This window comes from Aptenodytes patagonicus, chromosome 7, assembly GCF_965638725.1.
Source record: "Aptenodytes patagonicus chromosome 7, bAptPat1.pri.cur, whole genome shotgun sequence".
Classification (NCBI taxonomy): Eukaryota; Metazoa; Chordata; class Aves; order Sphenisciformes; family Spheniscidae; genus Aptenodytes; species Aptenodytes patagonicus.
Window position 1 is genome coordinate 18779352 of NC_134955.1, and position 18925 is coordinate 18798276.

An 18925-nucleotide genomic window follows, 5' to 3' on the forward strand; every position below is an offset into this window, starting at 1 on the left:
AGAGCCTAACCAGTCCTGCAGAAGTATCTAACTGCATACCTTTCTGGGCTGCCTCTGTCTGTTCTTGTTGCAAAAAGGCAAACAAGCTACTGGAGATCCCCAAGATAAGCCTGCTGGGCTCATGGGGTCATGCAGCAGATGATGGGGATATGAGGCAGTGGGCAGCAAGGGCCCTTGAAGCATTAGTAGGACTAGATTTCCCTTCTCCAGTGTGACATGTCCTCTGTGATGTGTGCCAAGCTGCTCAAAGCAAAAGGTGCTTTCAGCTCTGAGATGAGAGCCTGGCCAGCTCTTGGCTTGGCAGGGTGAGGATGGAAATGGGATAGCTTTGGTATTAGAAAGCAGCGTGCTTGGGAGCTCCACCCTCAGCGTGGGCAAAGGCAGTGATTAAATGGCTGGCTGGTTATGGATAACCTTTGGTCTTGGCTTTTGTAGGCTTTAAAATGAAAGCTTGTGTTTATACTAGAGAGGAAAACCATATAAATCGTGTTAAAAGCACAAGTCTAAGAGGAGGAGATACTGGCCTTGTCATCTAGACTCCAGCTAAATTCCCTTCCCTGCTGTCCCCGTTGGCTTTTCTTGACCAGATCTCCAGACTGACCACCATGGCTGCAGTCAGAAATTTTTCTGGGAATGGCCAGTCTGCAAATCCTTAAATGCACCTGGGTTGCTTTGGTGGGAGCAAGCTAGGAGGCAATTGCATTTGCAGTCATAGCCCATCCAAAGCTGCTGGCACAACATCAAGTGGTGGGAGGGGATGAGGGACCCCTTCGCTTGGCTCAACTGTGACCAGAAGAGCTGGTCTGCCTTGCGGGGTGAGGGGTGCATGGGAAAGACTCCCTTGCAGCTGGGTACAGCTTGTCCCCTTTCCTTTCATCCCTGTGTTCCTGTCTGCGGCTCGAGCGTGAGCAGCCCCTGAGCTGCCCCTTGCTGCCAGCCACATACCTGAGGCTGACCACCCCCATGCCAGTGCTGCCACATGCCTCCACGCCATGTCCCTTGTCCGGTGCAAACACACCATCTGGCACTTTGCTGAAGAGCATTCTGGTCCTTCAGCCACATCCTCTGGTGGAAAACATCTTCTGGACTGAGGGCTGCAGGTGCAGAGGAGAAATGGGAGGCACAGGGAGGTAAGCGGGTGCTGCTCGGGTACGTGCAGCTCCTTGCAGGGTTCCCCACCATGCTGCTTCCAGCCTACGGGAACTGAAAGGAGACTGCAGCGTAGAAAGGAGGAGGGAAAAAAAAAATTATAAAATCATGAGATAAGCAAGCAGCTGGGCCTGAAACACTGTCAAAGGTGCAGTGGCTGCCTCCCGGCAATGTGCTGTGGGAAGAAGGGGAGGCCGCCCCTTCCCAAAGCCCTCCCTGCATGGAGGGGTGCGCAGGGGCTCTTGTCCCGGGGGGAGGATGCCTGCAGTGTGTAAGGAGTCGAGATGGGGATGTGAGATCAGCATGGATGAGGCTGGGGGGGGGGGAGTTCTCTGTCTGCCTTGGGAAAACCCCCTGTGGGTCTCAGGGGGTTAGAGCAGGGCAGCAGACTGCATTGCCATCTCCCCTACATCTTCATGCTGCTGGGGCTTGGGAGATGTCGTTCCTCCCCATCCTTGAGATTCACTGGGGAAAAGTGGACAAGCAGACTTTGCATCTGGGTCAGTGGATGTGGTTAGTGGTGTTTCCCAGCCTTGTTTTAAGGAGCAAAAGAAAAAAAACCACTCCATTTTTCCATCGTCAAGCAGAGAAATCTTTTGTGCTGCCTTTTAAAGGGACCTTGAGTAGCTGCTAAGAAATCATCAGCAGTTACATCACCTCCAAAGCGGCTACTGCAGGCACCTGACAGCTTTGTCCCACTGCCACCCTGGGGGATCATTAGTGCTCCAAATTCCTTGCCCTTGGAGAAAGCCTGCATCTCTCGCTGGGAGGGAGAAGCCGCTACGCAGTTTATGATGCTGTGAGTGGCAGAACAGGATCAGTAGATGGGCTGAGGTTCACAGCAGATGGGACAGAGCAGGGGGACACATCCTGGAGTTTCCTAACCCCATCCCATTTGCTAAGCTGGTTCATCAGCCTGTGCAGGACCTGAACATCTTTCCGGGAGTGAGCCGAAGGCGCTGCAGTAGCATCACCTCGGGCCGGAGACACAGCCGTTGCCTGGCAGCTGCAGGTTTCCGGGGAAACCAGAGGTGCTAACTTGTTAATGAGCCCAGCGTCCCTGATTGATGCTGCAAAATAATAATAATTAGTAATAGGCCCATGATTTAGGAATCCCTCAAACAGCATGAGCCTGCCGAGGGGAGTTCGCTAAGTGCCGAAGCACTTGAAAGAAATGAGGGGATGGGGAGGAAAAAAAGGGTGGAGGGCTTGGCAAAAGTGCCACATTTTACATCTTAATAAGTGTCTGGAGAACTGGGGGGCGGTGGCATCCTTCCAGCATCCCAACAGTAAGCCTGGGGCTGGTGGCAAGGCTGACCTGGATGGATGGAGGAGCCCTGGCCAGGCAGCATCTCACTGCAGGGCTCAGAGGACACAGATATTTCCCCAGGTGGGCTGCAGGGGGAAAAGCCAGATCACTTAGCTCAGTGCTGCTGGGTCCCTGGTGGAGATGGCAGTTTTTCAGGAATGGCTGCTTTCATGGGTTACTGGGGACAAACGAGCAGGCGTTTCTCTGTGGTGTTCTTATCCCTTGGTAAACTCAAGGTGGAGATGCCACTAGAAGAACGTGCTCCTGGGATGACCATCACAGGGAGCGTGCTGTAGATCCAGTCTCACATGATGGAAATGTGTTCATGAGGTCAGAGCTGCTTCCTGCAGCAAAGCTGGCCTGCCCGAGGCAGCAAGGGGAGCATCTCCTAAACTGAACCGTGTGTGGAGGGTAGAGCTCTCCAGGACACAACTGCTAGCTTGGTGCAAAGAGTGGACATGCTGGTTAGTGAGGTTTATCATTGCTACAGAGACATGCTGGCCTTCCAGTTGATGTCTCCAGTACAAGAGAAACCAGATCTGCGCCCTTCCCATACTACGTCTCTCAGCTGGGGACCTTGTGCAAGATGAGAAATTGAGGGAAGTGGCCTCCACCTCGGTGACCTGTCTTGGGCCAGCATAGGGATGAGTTCCCATGGTCTGTCGTGCCACACAGATAGACTCAGGCTGGGGCGTGTTTCGGTTTTCTTGCTGTCTTGCCTGGCCTGACCAGAAGAGGGTCACAGCCAGGTTAATGCTTGCCCTTAGCCCGGCTTGCCACACACATCTCTGTCACGCTGGGGACTCGTGTGGCCAGCACCCCTCACCTGACATGCACGTGCATGGAGGTGATGCCGGGGACAGAGTCCCGATGAACGGGCAGTTGGCCCAGCCTGTGTGCTAAGCTCTGCCCGTCTTTCTGTCCCTCGGTTGCAGTGTGGCCTCTCCTGCTTGGCTGTCCCCATTCAGCTAAGCCATGTGCCCATCTCCTCATTACAGGCACTCCAGGGAGAGGTGGGATTAAAGGATTATGGTAATGTTCTTCAGGAACACTCAAGAAAATTAAGATGGCTTTAATAAACTGATAAGAGAGGGACACAGCTATGTTTCTGAAACCCTAATTTAGGTTCCAGGTTAACCTTTTCCCCTGGCCTCCTGTCACCATGGTGAGAAGATCTCTTACTTCAGCAGTGCTCCATGGCTATGCCTGTTCCTTCAATTTTCCTTTTGACCCACCTGAGCAGAAGCAGGAAGACATCTTCCTTCCTTCTCTGGTAGCCTTCCTGGGTACGAAGGTGTTAGAGCTCATTCTTCTCAGAGACCATCTCACTGTGAGGTGAGGTACTGTGAAGGTCTCATAGCCTCTGCTGGTACGTGAGGTACCTGATAGCTGGGGATGAACCCACCACCCCTCAGTCTGGCTTCAAAATTTCCTGTGGTTGCTGGCAGAGAAGTGGCTCGTCTAGCTTTGACCTGGCTGGACATACTCTTAGAGAAGTCCCTGTGTCTTGGGTCTAATGCCAAGGTTACAGCTCCCTATGACCGCACTCAGTCAGTCATCTCCATCCCCCATAAAGGCTCCCAGAAAGAGGGGCAGAATGGACCAACCTTGCCCTGCCTTCCTCCACGTCTTTCGGGTGGAGCTGGGAGTGGGACCTGGCTGACGTGTCACACAGGTCTGCCACCCAGTCCACCTGGGCGTGCTGGAGCAGACATTTATCCGGTTGTTCTGCAGGAGGGTGGCTATTAGCTGAGCTGGGAAACCTCCTGATCTGTCTTCTCCAATCTCTTCCACCCAAGGTCCCGGTCATCTGCCAGAACTTCATGCATGGAAGGCCTCTTCTGAACGTGTTTTTCTCAGGGCAGTTAGGCAATCAAGGACCTGTTATCTTTCCCAGACCCCTCTATTTGTGTCTGAGACCCCCAAAGTTTACCCCTTGCTCATTATCTGGAGAGCAGATACCATGTTATCTCCAGAGGTACTATGCAATGTCCCCTCCCCATGTTGGATCACTCCTTCCTCCCACTTCAGTCTTTCACTCTCATCCCTCTGCCGCGGTGTTATCCCCATCTTTTTTGTCTGTCGACTCTCTCCATTCCCTTTTTATTTCTTGGATGTAATTGGAAGAGCTGAGAAGAATTCGCAGCCTGGTGTCCTGATGGGGAAGGGAGGCAGAAAGTGATTTGGGGAGTGGGGTGTGAAAGGAAGACGAAGGGGAAAAGCTGGCTAATTTGCATCCTTTCTGAGTGCCCTGGCTCTATAGCCAAGGTACAGCAGGGGGTCCTCTGGCAAGGCGGTAGCGACGTAATGAGGTGTGTCATATCCCAGCAGGAGCCAGCCTCGCTCCTCCTCAGACCCCCTAATTAGAACTGTTTCAATTTTTAAGCCCCCCTGGAGGAGTGATGGAGAGAGGCGGGGGGACCGCCAGATGCCCGCTGAGGGGGCAGCTCTAATTGGAGTCACCACGAGGAGCTGCAGAACGATACAAGCTCACCGTGGGGCCAGGGACAGTGATGCCATAGTGCTGCGGGGCTGCCAAAATGCTTTGTGCCAGGAGGGTCCATCACTTGCAGCTTTTAGGGGGTTTCCCTGCACCCCGGTTTGAATTAATGTGTTGGCAGAGGCAGCAGGGGTGTGATACAGGGGCAGGGGAGGATTGCACATCCTATTGTAGCCTCGTACTGGGAGCTTGGATTCTGAGGCTGAAGCCTGGGACATCTACCTTCTGCTTTGGGAGGCAGGTCTGGTAGCCCAGGGAAGCTGGGGCTGTTAATGCTGGAGTCATGAACCGGAGCAAATGCTGGAACCCCTATCCTCAAATTCTGTGGCTTTCCATCCTTTTCCTGCGACCTGGCTGTGTCCTCCAGGTTTGGTGACTGGTAACTGAGGTGCCTGTCATTTCACCCAGTAGTATGTCCTATTCAAGCATCTCTTTTGTGTCTTGAGCTACCATTGCAGTAGGTGCCCGCACTGCAAGGGCTTCGGGTGTAGGAGCTTCCAAGAACTGCTGGCTTATTCGGATCAGGGTGACTCGTAAGCCTTCTCTAGTCCATGGACCAAATCGTGGCCCTGCAGATGTCAATGAAAATCTTTACGCTGGCCTTTTCAGGCATGGTATTCATAGTCCTCCTAATTCAGATGCATTAAAGCTTCCATGGAACAGCTTGTGGGTTCTCTCTAAAACACCGTCTGGCAGGAACAAGAGGAGCCTGGTAGTAGCTCAGGCTTATTTTCTGAATGACTGCAGTGGCATTAAAACCTAATGCCATTAAAACATGCCTACAATGACGTGTGCCATTAAAACCTAAGAAGACACCCTGAGCTGAATGCCTCCCAGCCTGCCTATTGCTCTTGCAGACCCCATGGGCTGGGCATGGAGAAAGCTTGTTCTTCCGGTAGCACTTCAGAGAGCACCAGGCTCGACTCTCCTCAGCTCCTAAGATGGAGCCCAGATATGTACCCCTGTATACGAACCCCCTTTCAAAATCTGTGCAAGTTAGATGCTGGAAAACAGTAGCCACTTTGGGGCCATCTCAGTCCAAGTACAGCTTCCCAGGGCCTCTGTCCTAATGCCTGGCCTGTTTCTTGAAGGCAGGAGTGAAGGTCAACTCGACTTCTTGGCTTCCAAGAGAGGTCATCTGCTCTTGACTTGCCAGGAGGCAAGCTGGCAAGATACCCATGAGCAGACTGTGATAAAAAAGCAGGTGAAATCCAGTGTGAAGTGATGGACGTGGGTGAGCAAACCTGATTTGGTGGTGTGTCTGATGGGCCCTGAACTAGCTATTACCATGCGGCAGCAAAACCTTAGAGCTGAGCTAAGCTGCTTCTGTGAAACCATTAGCTCTGTGCTTGGCAGAGGTCAGAAAAAGCAAATTGAGTGCGAGGAGCTGTTGGTCTGGGAACAGGGAAAGGAGGAGACATCTTGCCTCCTGCAGGTCCCTGGTGTGCCTGCCTCTTAAACACGGTGCATTGAGGCTGGCCGGGGTGGCAAAAGGCACCTGTGCAACAGGCGGCTCTGTAGATGCTCTGACCTGAAAGGCTCCTAAACAAGGTCTAAATGTGGTGAGAACCGTGGAGAAGGTGATTAGGGAATGGGCATGTGTGGCCTCTTCCAGTGCAAGTAGTAAGGGTCACCTGGAAGAGCCATCGGTTAGCAGATTTGGAGCAAACCAGGGGAAGGACTTCTTCATTGTAGCTGGCAAACCGTTCAGATCCCTGCCACTGGCCACTGTGCCTGTTAAAAGCTGACATGGCTTCAAAAAGCAATTAGACAAATTCATGGAAGAAAGCTCCGCTGAGGGCTATTAAATACAAAGAGAAAACCTCTGGCTTGGGCAGCTCTGGAGCCACAGATGCCCGCAGGCTGGGAGAACAATACCTAGAAAGTGTGGCTTGTTGCACTCTTACACTCTTCTGAAGGCCAAGCCCTTGGGGACTTGGCCCAAGGTGAGTGTCACATCCTGCCCAGCTGACCGGTCATCTTCTCCTTTCATCTCTTTCCAGGTTCAGCACAATGAGTTGGCATCCTGGGTGTTAGCAGCGTGAGGAGACCAGGACGGGTGCTGCCCTGCTCACCCCTTACCCCCTCGCTCATTCCCCTCAGGGAGACGGGTGCTGGCGTCCCTGCCCTGCCCTTCTGCCCCTTGCCCCCCACTCACCATAGAGGGGACGGGCCCGTTATGGCTGGGGACAGGCTCCCACGCAAGGTGATGGACCCGAAGAAGCTGGCCAGCCTCCTGAGGAACGGAGCGGAGGGTACCCTGGTCATTGACAGCCGCTCCTTCGTGGAGTACAACTCCTGGCACGTCCTCAGCTCCGTCAACATCTGCTGCTCCAAGCTCGTCAAGAGGAGGCTCCAGCAGGACAAGGTCTCCATCACGGAGCTCATCCAGCCTGCCTCCAAGATGAAGGTAGGGGATCTGGCCCTCACCTTTCCTGGTGGATGCTTGCACCCTCTTCCCCAGTAGAAAAGGGCAGGGTGGGGGTGGGATGCAGACTGGCCTAAGGGCCAGTCTATGCCTGGTATGTGCATCCTCCTCCTCCATCCCTTGACCCCAGTATCTGCCGCCATCTCTCTGGCACCCTTTGGAGAGCTGGAGCGTGAGCTCATGCGGCCACAGGGCTGTCCTTGAGGACCTGTTCGTTGCCCCCACCCCAGTGATGGGCTCCCTGCTTCAGGAGCCCTCCCTAGGCAAGTCTAACAGGTATATCAGCCTTAGGACTTGTCCTACACTGGCAAACAACCCCCCAAAGCCTTCCTGGAGCTGTAAGTTTAATCCCCTGCTAAAAACTCTTCCCCTCCCCTCTGTCATCTCCAGCTCCATTCAGGGACATGTAATCCTCCTCCCCTGTGACGCCAGAAGCTCTTATCCGGTGTCATGGCATATTATCTCTTGCAGGCTCCTCTCTCTATCGCTCCTGGTTAAATAATAGAGGTGGCTCTGAGCCACGGAGCTGGGCTGGAGACCCGGCCAGAACAGTGCCGGCTGCCCCCGCAGTGCCATAGGCCGGGTCCTGCCCTCCGCAGAGACGCTGCCGGCGGGCTGTGCCACTGGGTGCCGGGCTGCGGGACAAGCCGGGGGGTGGTTTGCCATTGCAGCCCGCCCTCCTGCCGGCTCGCTTTTACCGTTCCCCCCCTCCCGACTTGTAATTTTATGGCAAAGCGAGGGTAATTCAGGCGATTAATCAAATGCTGGGCCCAGCTGGAGCCATCTGCGGCGTGTCCCCCCCCCCTGCCGCCCCACGAAGCCACCGCTGTCCGCATTGGCTGCCGGTGACATCACCCCGCCGGGATCAAGGGGACTCACAGTGCGGGGGGGCCGGCCTCGCGCCAATCTGCTGCGGTGATGCTCTGGGCTGGGCGATTTGGAGGGGATTGCAGAGACTGATTCCTGAACGGCTTTAGCTGCTCTTAAATCCCTGGGAGAATAAAGCAGAATAATCAGTTTTTCGCAAGCTAGGAGGAGAGCGGCGCGGCCGCCCTCCTCCCGGCGAGGGTCACCTCTGCAGTGGCCGCCGTCACGTGGAGCGGCAGCAGCAGCAGCAAAAGCAATGCATAAGGGGGAAGAAGAAGAGGAGGATGATGGGGAAGGGGGAAGCATGGAAGCTGATGCCATCTGCCTGCAAACCTGCAGCTCGGCAGCCGCAGAGGAGCAGTGGCTCCCAGAGGGGTTGGCTGGTTCCTGCAGGTGGTCCCTGCTCTGTCCCCATAGAAGGAGCAATTGCCTCCTCCCCGCTCCTGGAACGTTGTGTAATGGTCCAGGTACTGGCTGGGGACATGATTATAACCAGGGATACTAGGGGGGCAGAGGAGAGGCGTTGCCACCATCTTCAGTTCACAGCTTTTTCCTTTTCTTTTCTTTTTTCTTTTCGGTACAGCTGAAATCTCTCCCAGCGCATCCGCGCGCAGGAGGCAGCATGCCCCTGCTGCTGCTCTGCACAGCCCCTGCCATGCTCGCTGCTTGCACGCTGGCTCTCCCAGTGCACACAGCCCGGGAATTAATTAAGCTTCAGGGCACCCTTGTGAGGTTAAGCCACTTGCCCTGGGAAGCTGGAGGGGGAGACCAGGAGGGTCACAGTCGTATCCTCATCTGGCATAAAGCACAGGTGGTGGCCGTGGCTCGGGGTGTCCAAGCCTTTTCATGCACGCACCTGCGAGTTTGTATTTTGGGATGATGAACTCCTCTCCCCCTTTCTCCTTCCCCCACGCCTCTGATTTCAGCCACTTGGGTCGTGGACGTATTTTGGGACTCCCAGAAATCAATATGATCTGCTGCCTCGAGGTGCACAGACCCTCAGAGGGGGATGCTGAAAGCTGGTTTAGACCTCTGTTACCCCTGTATTGTTTCCCTGCCTCCACCTGCCATCACTGGCCAACCCCCCCCCCCCCCCCCGGCCCTGCTCTGCCCCTGGCTCCCTGCACCGGGGCTGGGGGAGGTGGTGGGACGAAGTGGGGCGAGGGGGGGGGGTGGGACGGGGGGGGGCACGGCTGGTGTTGGGAGCAGATGGCAGGAAGGGTGACATCAGTGGCGCAATTGTCCAGCCCCATTATTCCTCCTGACGGGCCTCCCGCCCTCCTCCCGTTTCCTGCTCCCGGCCGGCTGGGGCTGCCGAGACAAAGGCGGCCAGCAGCAACGAGTGGCTTCCCGGGCAGGGAAAGGGCAGCCCTGAGCCCCCACCTTGTCCTGCTCCTCCTCGCCTGCCCAGTGCAAAGAGAGCTCGACCTGTGCATCCCAGCTCAGCAATGCCCCAGGCTGCGATTGCCTTTTGGGGAAGGATGCAGGGGGTGATACAGAGCAAAGCTTTTAGGCAACCCTGCCTGGCTCTCCCCTCTGCTCCTTCTGCATGCGCGCAGGCAGGGGGGATGAGAGCATTTGTCTAATTTGCTTTTCCCAGTGCTTGCACCCCTCTTTTCCATACCACTGTTAAGGAAGGGTACCATTAACAGTGCTTCTGCGTGCTGTGGTTTGGAGCAATGCTGTGTGATAGCAGCAACCCCTGGCTTTTTTGGTGCAAGGAAAGGAAAGAACCATTTGGTGGGAAAGAAGAAATGGGAAAAATAAAAATCCCTTTGTTTTTTCTATGAAATGTGCCTACAATCATGGGCATAGCTAAGCCACCGCTACCCGAGCCCCATTGTGCACCGTATCCCGCTGGGCGCGTGCATCTTCCCATGGTGCCCGGCTGGGAAACTGCAGCAGCAATTCATTTCCCAGTTAGCAATAGTCTCTCTCTGCACAAAAATGGTACCAATGTACTGCTCTGGTTTTGTTTTTGAACCCTTCTCCCAATACTAACAATAATAAATTCTCCCAATAATAAATTCCAATAACAACTGGAATAATTCAGCTCCTTGGTGCAGTTTTGGGGGCAGAGGTTATGGGAAATTCCTGCTTGGGGTTTTTACTAGCATTTCTTGAGGGAAATGTTGAAAATTTCAGTTCTTCAAGATCCCCCTGGAAAGTCTTTCAACCTCTTGACCTCTTCTCGCTTCCTGAAATGTAGCTATCTCCAGAACAGCTACAGCCATGGTTTGAAGCATGACAAGGGTCTCTTCCGGCGATGGGAATATTTATTTATTTGCGTTAGGAGCATGGCTCTGCAAGCAACTATTTTGCTTGAGGGAAAGCTGGGGCTTATTTTTGAGCCTTGTGCCTGGCTGCTCTTTATGTTGATGGAAGCCCTGTTATTTCAGTGGGGTGATTCGCTGTGTTTTGAAATAATATGTGACTGAGATGTCGGTAGTAATTGGGATAATAAGAATAGCTTGCTCTTACCTTAGCCTGGATCACCTGTAGAGCATCATCATCCCTGCTTGGCAGCCGGGGAGAGGCACAGCAGGGACCCAGACTGTGTTGAACCACCCAGTGCCTGGGACCAAATGTCCATAAGGGAGTTACCTCCAGCCAGAGCTTGGGAGAGTGATGGGGAGCACTGGGCTTGGCGCGAAGGCAATGGGTGGTCTCAGCTGGGGTTTGGTTGGAGCTGTTGGCTGGGTGGTCCCTGCTCCAGGCTGGCCATCCCCCCCAGCCGAGCTGCTGGCAGGGAGGAGGTTTGTCCCTGGGGAGGTGCCCTGTGGCACCTCCGGCGCTGGAGTGGGCCAGCAGCTTTTCAAAGGCATGCACGGGTTTGCAAGCCCCACTCAGCATCTACTTGGGGCCAAAAGACTTGCTGTGCCTTGGCCCTGCTGTCCCTTGCTGGCTGGATTTGGGGACCCTTTCTGGAGGGTGATGCCTGGGGGTTTGGTTACTTCAGCAGTCTTGGGGTGATAGGCAACCCCCATGGGAGAGCTCCCACCATGGAGGTGCTGCTCCTCGGAGGGACTCCTGTGTTGTCAGCCATGCCACTGCCCTATGCCAGCCCCTGGCAGAGGCAGGAATCTGGCCCTGAGCACCTCTTCAGCTTTACCCTCCTCCTCTGCCCCACTTAGCTCTTAACCTCCGTATGTTTAAGGCCAGAGATGGAGCTGTGCCTTCCTCTGCATGTCAGGAGTGCATGAGGTTAATGGGAGACCCGCGGTCCTGATTAAACATCTCCCTCTCATTTCCCTTTGTGGCGAGGAACCGGGATGCTGATACGGGCTCCTTATGCACTCCACGAGGGCTCCTCAGGACCATCCTGCAGGCATCCTCACCCCAGCAAGTGGGGTATTTATTTTCTGCAGCCAGGCCATGCAAGGCCAGCACTTGTTTGGCATTTACATTGAGTGAAACCTTATAACTTTAATAAGATGTAAACCGTGTCGCACATCTCTGCCGTCGCTCAGCAACCCTGCAGTAGTGGCCCAAACAAAGCCTCCCCGTGCGGAGGGAACACTAAATCCTATTGTGGGATAATTCTGCTCAGCCAGAGCTGGTATCTCCCCTGCAGCCACCCTGGCTGGGACTGCGCAGCCAGGACGAGCCCCTGCCCCACCGCAGCTTGGTCCCCACCTCACCATGCAACAGCATGGGAGATGCTTTCACTGGCATGGGGCTTCAGGCTGAGGAGTGGGTTTTCGGGATGTGCTAAGGGTGTGCTAGGGGGGCTTGAAGCGATAGTGGCCCTGCTAAGGACTGGCAGGCTCCCAGCTCCGAGCTGGCTCAGCAGCCACCGTATTTCCCTCCAGCTGCGCTTGGGATGGCCTCCTGCGAAAGTCCTGCTTCAGGGATGGCCGATGAAGAGATGCTGGGGTAGATCCTCAGCTGGCTTACCCCCAGGTGGCTTCGGTCATTTTTCAGTGTCTTTATTTTAAAATTCCCACATCCTTTTCTCTTCCTTCTCATCCTGCCACTGCCTTTTCATCCCTCCTGTCATCCCACTGACTGCAGGGCCAGTTTTGCTCTCCAGTGCCCGGTGCCGGGCTGGGGACAGGCGGCTCCTTTGAGCTCCCCCCTTCCTATTGCAGAGCCGCGTGCTGTGCCCCAGCGGGGATTTCTGTTGGTGCGGGGCCGTCCTTCCACTGCGGCGAGGAGACATGATGAGCTCAGCTAAACTGGTGCACCCTGCAGTTTTATTTGGATGGTGCTCACGTTGCCAAGCAGGGAAGCACCTGCAGCAGGGTGTGAAAGCAGCATTAATATCAACAGCAACCCCGAGCGAATCTGCTCAAGTGGTAAGATAGGGCATGGCAGTGAGACAGCAAAAGGAGGCAGGTGTCCATGAGTGGTTCCTAGTTCAAGTGGTCTCCTAAAGAGATTTCGGAGAGGGATGGGCAGGGGGTGCGCAATGGGCAGCTCCAACACAAGCCGGAGGAGAAAGCGGCTCGGGAGCGCAGACCCTCCCTCCCTGCCTGCCGCTGCCCCCTCCTCCTCCCACGGCGTGATGGATGTGCCTTGCCCCGCTGGCTGGGAGGGCAGGCACCCACAAGGCAGGCATATGCCATCCACCCAGCTATTCAGCAGGTGTGCTGAGCCATGCCTCTGCGAAGATTTTTATCTTCTTTTAATGCTTGGACCTTCAGGTAGGTGTAGGAAAGGCCGGCTGCGCCTTGAGTGCTCTCACTGCAATCCAACCATCACCAGGTGTGGGAGGACTCCTGCCTGCAGACAGCTGCCTGCCTGTGGGGTACCCCACCATCTCACCCACCCTGGAGACCCTGCAGCAGCGGCAGGGCTGGGTGCTGTTTGTGGCACGTAAAGTCACGTGAGAGCAGCCCAGGAGCTCCTTTCCCTCTCCCCAGCACATCTCTGTAGTGTGCAAGCTCCACCACGCATTACAAAAGGAAGAAAGAGCATCCCCCTGAACATCCACCAAGATAAAGAAAAGATTTTCCCTCTCCTTCAGCCCTCAGGGGTGATCTGCGGGAGGTTTGCATTGAGCTTCCAGAGGGGTAGTGCCTACAGAGGTGTTACTGTGCTGGGTATGGTGTTTCCAGGCCGAGCCCTGAAGAGCTGTCACTCCAGCCCTGCTCATTCCGGCCGCAAGCCAGGGGCTGTGCTGGGAGCATCCCTGCCTGCAGAACCACCCCCAAATCCCCGTGACACCAGCCAGGCTGCAGAGGAGTATCTGAGGGCAAAGGCTGGGTGGGGAGGAGGTGGTGGAAGAAGTCGCAGTGACTTCTGGGACACGGTTAAGTAATGGCAAGCGAGGGTGGGCGATGGGGAGGAGTGACCCTATTTTGGGTAGGATTCTCAAAAGCGCTCGCAGTTGGTGGGGCTGCTCTGACGGGCGTCTGTGCCGACATACTTGCTTGTAGCCGTGGAGCAGAGTCCCAGCCTGGCTGGACCCTTCATTTGGTGAGCGAAGCCAACTCGTGGGGACAGCATGGAGCTGGGTCTCCTGCTTGTGTGACTGCTAAATTCAGCTTTGCTTCCCACGGTGGTGTGGGCAACAGCATCCTCAGCGCTCAGCCTATTTCTCTGACGGCCAGTTTTTGCCATTCCCCTGCAGGTGGAGGCGGAGGAGCACCAGGACGTGGTGGTCTACGACCAGAGCACGCGGGACGTGACCGGCTTGGCTGCCGACAGCTTCCTCTCCATCCTCCTGGGCAAACTGGACAGCTGTTTCCACAGTGTCTCCATCCTCACAGGTAGGAGGTTACTGCTTCCCTTGGTGCTCGTGCCTTTAGTTTGGAGTTACAGGGCTGTGGCCACACATGTCCATCTGCACCCGCTTTCCCAGCCACCAGTGGCTGTGGCATGGGAGGGCAGCCCCGCATGCGGACTGAGGAGACTCAACCCACACTAGCATTGCTGGGTCCCCCAGCGCATTCATTCCTCGCACTGTCCAGCTCCCCGCCACTGCACCTACCAGCCAGGGTGAATGAGAGGGGAGGGTATGGAGGGGTCATGGTGTCACAGATCCGGCCACCCAAAAGCTGCCCTTCATTCCCCCATCCTGGTGCTGCTTCGTCCCCAGTGAATGTGCCAAGGGCTGGACCTGGTTCAGGCACTCTGCTCCCTCTCGCTGCTGTTAAAGGGAGGGCAGGAGAGGACACCCATGGATGTGCTGGGAAGAAGAAGGAGAAGGAGGGCAAGGGCAGAGGGTCATCCCTGGGTAAGTCAAGGTCTGCTGGAGATGATGCTCTCCAGGCGCGAGTGCGCAGGCAGGAGGAGGCACGTGCTGCCCTAATTGCAGCCCTTCTGCAGAGCAAAATGGGAGGCAGGCGACCGATGAATGAAATGCTCCAACCCAGCAGAGAGAAGGAGAAAGAGGCAGCGAGCTGCCGAAGGGAGAGTTAAAGCTGCCTTTAATTCCCCATAGCTGGGGGGGGCTGGGCGTCTGCCTGGCTGGCTGCCCACCTCCAAGCTTTCTTCCTGCGGAGGGGTGAGCAGGCACTGCCCCACTCAGCCCCTCGATCCCGCTGAGCTTAGCCAGGCTCCTAGATAGTGCCAAAAGCACAGAGATGGGGATCATCTCTGTTCCCCAAGCCTGTCCTCCTCCTGCAGCGATTAGGTACTGCTTTAGGGCTGAGGCAGAGGGTACCGACCTCTGTGTCCCCGGGGCATCGCAGGGATGGAGGGAGTGGCTGTCCCCACAAACTTGGCAGCATGACAAACCCTGGGAAGGAGTAGCTGTGATGGGGAAGGTGGCACAAGCAAGTGGCATTCAGGGAGCCTTGCTCATGCATGGCATGGGTAAGGTACTGTTGAATCAGAGCAGCTGTGTTGGGATGGGGAGAACAGAGCAGAGAAATAGCAGGAATAAACCCCCCAGTTTGAGGGTTTCAAAAGCAAGCAGGGATTACATGAAATCACATTAAAGCTAATTAGCGTGGCCCAGGTTGCAGGAGCTCTGCCGAGGCCAGTGCTGGAGGATGCCGCCGCAAGCTTGCTATGGCAGTCCCCAGCCTGCCCCAGCGGCCACGCCGTTAGCTCCAAGGTCGTCACGGCATAAACAAGGGCACGGCTTGGCACACGGTGCAGGAGAAGGAGAAGGCAGATTCAGTTGCATCTGGGAAGGAACCTGCTTAGTCACTGGGATGGGTCAGGAAACAGCCTTCATAGCGTGACCCCGGCACCCCTCAACCCGTTGCCACTTTCCCAGGACCAGGCGAGGGGCAGCGCTATGCACTGGCTGCAAACCCCCCGCCTCAAGTCCTCCTGGAGCAGGGACAGGGCTGGGTGAGGTGGCCCTGAAAGCCCTGGAGCCTTCTCCTCCCTGGGAAAGTGAGGGGAGGCTTGGGGGACCCCCATAGTACTGGTGCACCCCAGCCGCATGCATGGCATGCCCCATGGTGGGTGAGCGCTGGTGGCGTGCCACCCCCCCAGCCATGACCATCGCCACCACTGCCCCCCCATGAGCAAACCGGCACCCCGCTTGGGCACATGCATCCTCCATCTTCAGGGCAGCAATTTCCATCTCCCTGGGCTGCAGGAGCCCAGACCCCCAAGCAGGGGTGTGGCTGTGCTAGGTGCCAAGCAAAGCTTAAACCTCCCTAATTAAAAGTGCTGCAGGGCCGCAGCCTGATGGGGAATGCGGGCCGCCAGCAGGTGGAAAAAACGGGAACCGAAATTTAGAACATTGGGTCATGGTGGCAGCATTTTACATGGAAATCGTGATTGGAAGCGGCTGCGGACAGCGTCTGAGGGAGGCTGGGCACATTTGCCGACACATGCAGCTTCCTCCTGCCTGCGGTGTGGGCAGCAGCCGGGTTGTTTTAGAGGCAGCTCTTGGGAGGTCTGAGGGGGGATGTGCAGGCTGGGCCTGATTCTGACCCCTCGCCCTGGTGGGTTTTAACCCCTCGGTCTGTCCGCTCCGGGCTCAGGCACCTCATCCTGCCCCAGCCCATCCTGTGTCCCAGAAGAGGTGCATGGGTCCTCCCTGGAGGTGGCTTGTGACCCCAGCGGAGAGTTGGGCTGGCAAGGGCTTTCAAAATCTCAGGGTCCTGCCCTGAAATCTCAGCCTGTCCCTAAGTGGATGCCAGCACCCCGTCCTGAGGGTCCCCAAAGCCATGTGCCAGCCCTATGCAGCCCCAGAACCTCCCGAGCACCTCCATGCTCCCCAGCTGTCCTCAGCCGCAGCAGATGTTTCTCCAGAGGTGACACATATCCATGCCTCAGTGTCCCCATCTCATGCAAATGCTGTGCTTGGCCATTCTTGCTCACCTCCAAGCCATCGTCCTTCAGACCCTTGAAGTAGCTGGTGGAGGCTGATGGGTGAGGACAGGGGAGCTGGGGGTGGCAAGAGCGGCGGTGGGGACCGCTCAAGGGTTAACAGCCCAGAAGCAGTGATTCCAGCAGGCTGGGAAGGCGGAATCTGAGTCAATTATTCCCAGTCTTGGAAATCATGGGCTTCTCTTCTTTTTTCCCTTTTTTTTTTTTTAATTGTGTAAGTATAAATAGTGCTGCTTGCTGCCCTCCATCCATGGGAGCAGAAAGCCTGTTGATTTATATGGTTTTCCTGACATCACATGAAGTGGTGGAAAACTGAATGGAGCCAACATTTTTCCTGCATTACGTAATGCCCCCTCCCTCCCGGCCCAGCTCTGCTATTCCTGCAGGAGCCTGACTGTTCTTTAACCTTTGTTTACTTCAGCACAAACCCTTGCTTTTTTGCCTTTTTTTTGGCTATTTTTTGCTTTTTTTTTGCTTTTTTTTTTCACTTTGCTTTTTTCCCCCCTTCTTCTTCCCCTTTGCAAACTCCCGCTTGGTTTTTATTAACAGCCATTATCTGTTTATGAAGCAGCAGCAGTGGTCTGGCTCCATCGCTCCCTGATGGCTCCCATGTGCCAGCTCTTGTATTGGAGCCTGGCCTGAGCTGTAGTGTAGTGCTGAGCTCCTGGGTGCTGAGCTTCACGAGCTCCTCTCCGTTTGTCCAGCTGCAGCGGAGGGTGGGGAGATCTTCCTTTTCTCCCATTCAGCAGCTAAAAGCGATAGCCGAGGGCTTGGGATGTTTGTCCAGATGATGCTCAGGCACCCATCCTGTCCCTACGCCTGGCGCTCGCTGAGCACCAGGCTCCTGTCTCCTGCGCCTGAAGCCGTATGCCAGCCGGAGGCGAAACTGGGGTGGCAGTGTGTGGCCAGCAGCGGTGGTCCCTGCAGCTCGGACTGCTGGGGCTGGGACCCCCTTGCACAGCAGAGGCTCTTTTCATTGCAGTTTCATGTGCCGGGGGAGCTTTATCGTTGTGATACTGTGCTCCGACCTGAAACAGGCCCCTCGCTTGCTTTCTGAACTTGAGTCATGAGCTTTTCATCTGGCTCGGGAGCGCGCGTGAGATCATCTTCAGCCCCCCCCCCCCCCTCTTTTGTACCAATTCTTCAAGGAATGTTTAAATTTTCCAGTCCTGTTCTTTCTAAATTTGGAGCATCTGTTTACTCCCAGGATTCGGAAAGAATGTAACAATATCATCAGCAAGAAATCCCTCCCAGCCCTCCGCTCGCCATCTTCCTCCTTGGCAAGCGGGCTGGCCTCGGCAGTGCTGGCTGTGACCCAGGTCCTCTCCAGCCTGGCAGTGCCGCGACCAGCCAGCACGTCCAGGGAGAGTTGTAATTGCGCAGTGGCAGTGATCCGGAGGGGGCTGAGATTTGGGGGATTTTGGGGGAATCTACCAAAGGCAGGTGACTTCGGAGCAGACAAAATGAAGTAGTGAAAAAGGAAAGGGGATTTCCATTGCAGGAGCTGACTTGAGCTGCCCAGATGGGAGTGGGTTCAGTACTGGCTGGAATTATTTCAGAAACAAGGACTCAGGGACAGATTATTTTAATTAAAAAAAAGAAAATAAAATAATTTTTAAAATTAAAATTAATTTAAAATAATTAATTAATTAATTAAAAATACTTTTTAATTTTAAAAAAAGTTATCTAGTTGAAGATGTCCCTGCCCACAGCAGGGGGGTTGGACTAGATGACCTTTAGAGGTCCCTTCCAACCCAAACTATTCTATGATTCTATGAAAAAGCACTTTTTTTTTTTTTTTTTTTTTGCTGCACAGGGACAGTCCTAAAAGGAGGTTAAACATCAGGGCAGCCGAGTGTGACTTTGTGCATCCTTGGCTGAAAATACCGTGATGCTTTTGTGTGCTGTGTTGGTGTGAAGTCACATGCCAGCACCACATCTCCCTTGCTGCCTGCTCCTCTTGAAACACATCAGGCTGGGGCTGTTTTAGAGGAAAAGAGAAGATGCATGAAAAAAGCTGAGCTAGGCAGGTGCAAAAGCGGCGCATGGGCAGGGCAGAGCAGAGGGGGCTTGCTTTTAGTCAGAGTCCCAGGAGCTGGAGACAGCATGTGCATCCGAAAGGCAGCAAAAATACAAATTAATCTGCAAAACTTGTCATGGCTGACACTGAAGCTAAAAGCTTAGCAGGATCCAGAACCAGGGTCAAGGCATCTTTACAAACCTAATGTAAGAAAAAAATAATCTAAAACCTAAGAAAGAAAAAGCCATCTGGGACCACATTGGCCAGGGCAGGACCATGTTTTCTCGCCCTCCAGCCCCCATCCAGCTGGTGCTGGCATCCAGCCCCAGCCACCCAGCCCAGCGGTGGCCCTAGGGACTGCTCCCGGTCTCCGCAGCCCAAGGCATGGTGGCAGGGTAAGGTACACCCTTC

At 55.1% G+C, this 18925-nt stretch overlaps 1 protein-coding gene across 4 annotated transcripts in view; it reads left to right on the forward strand.

Moving 5' to 3' along the window:
• The window catches only part of DUSP8 (dual specificity phosphatase 8), a 42539-nt gene that overhangs the window by 8080 nt on the left and 15534 nt on the right, over positions 1 to 18925 (forward strand). For all 4 annotated transcript variants that reach the window (XM_076344206.1, XM_076344204.1, XM_076344207.1 and 1 more), the window contains exons 2-3: positions 6962 to 7368; positions 13829 to 13967. In XM_076344206.1, the coding sequence (XP_076200321.1) occupies positions 7138 to 7368; positions 13829 to 13967 (370 nt within the window). In that variant the 5' untranslated portion in view covers positions 6962 to 7137. The remainder of the gene's footprint in view (positions 1 to 6961; positions 7369 to 13828; positions 13968 to 18925) is intronic.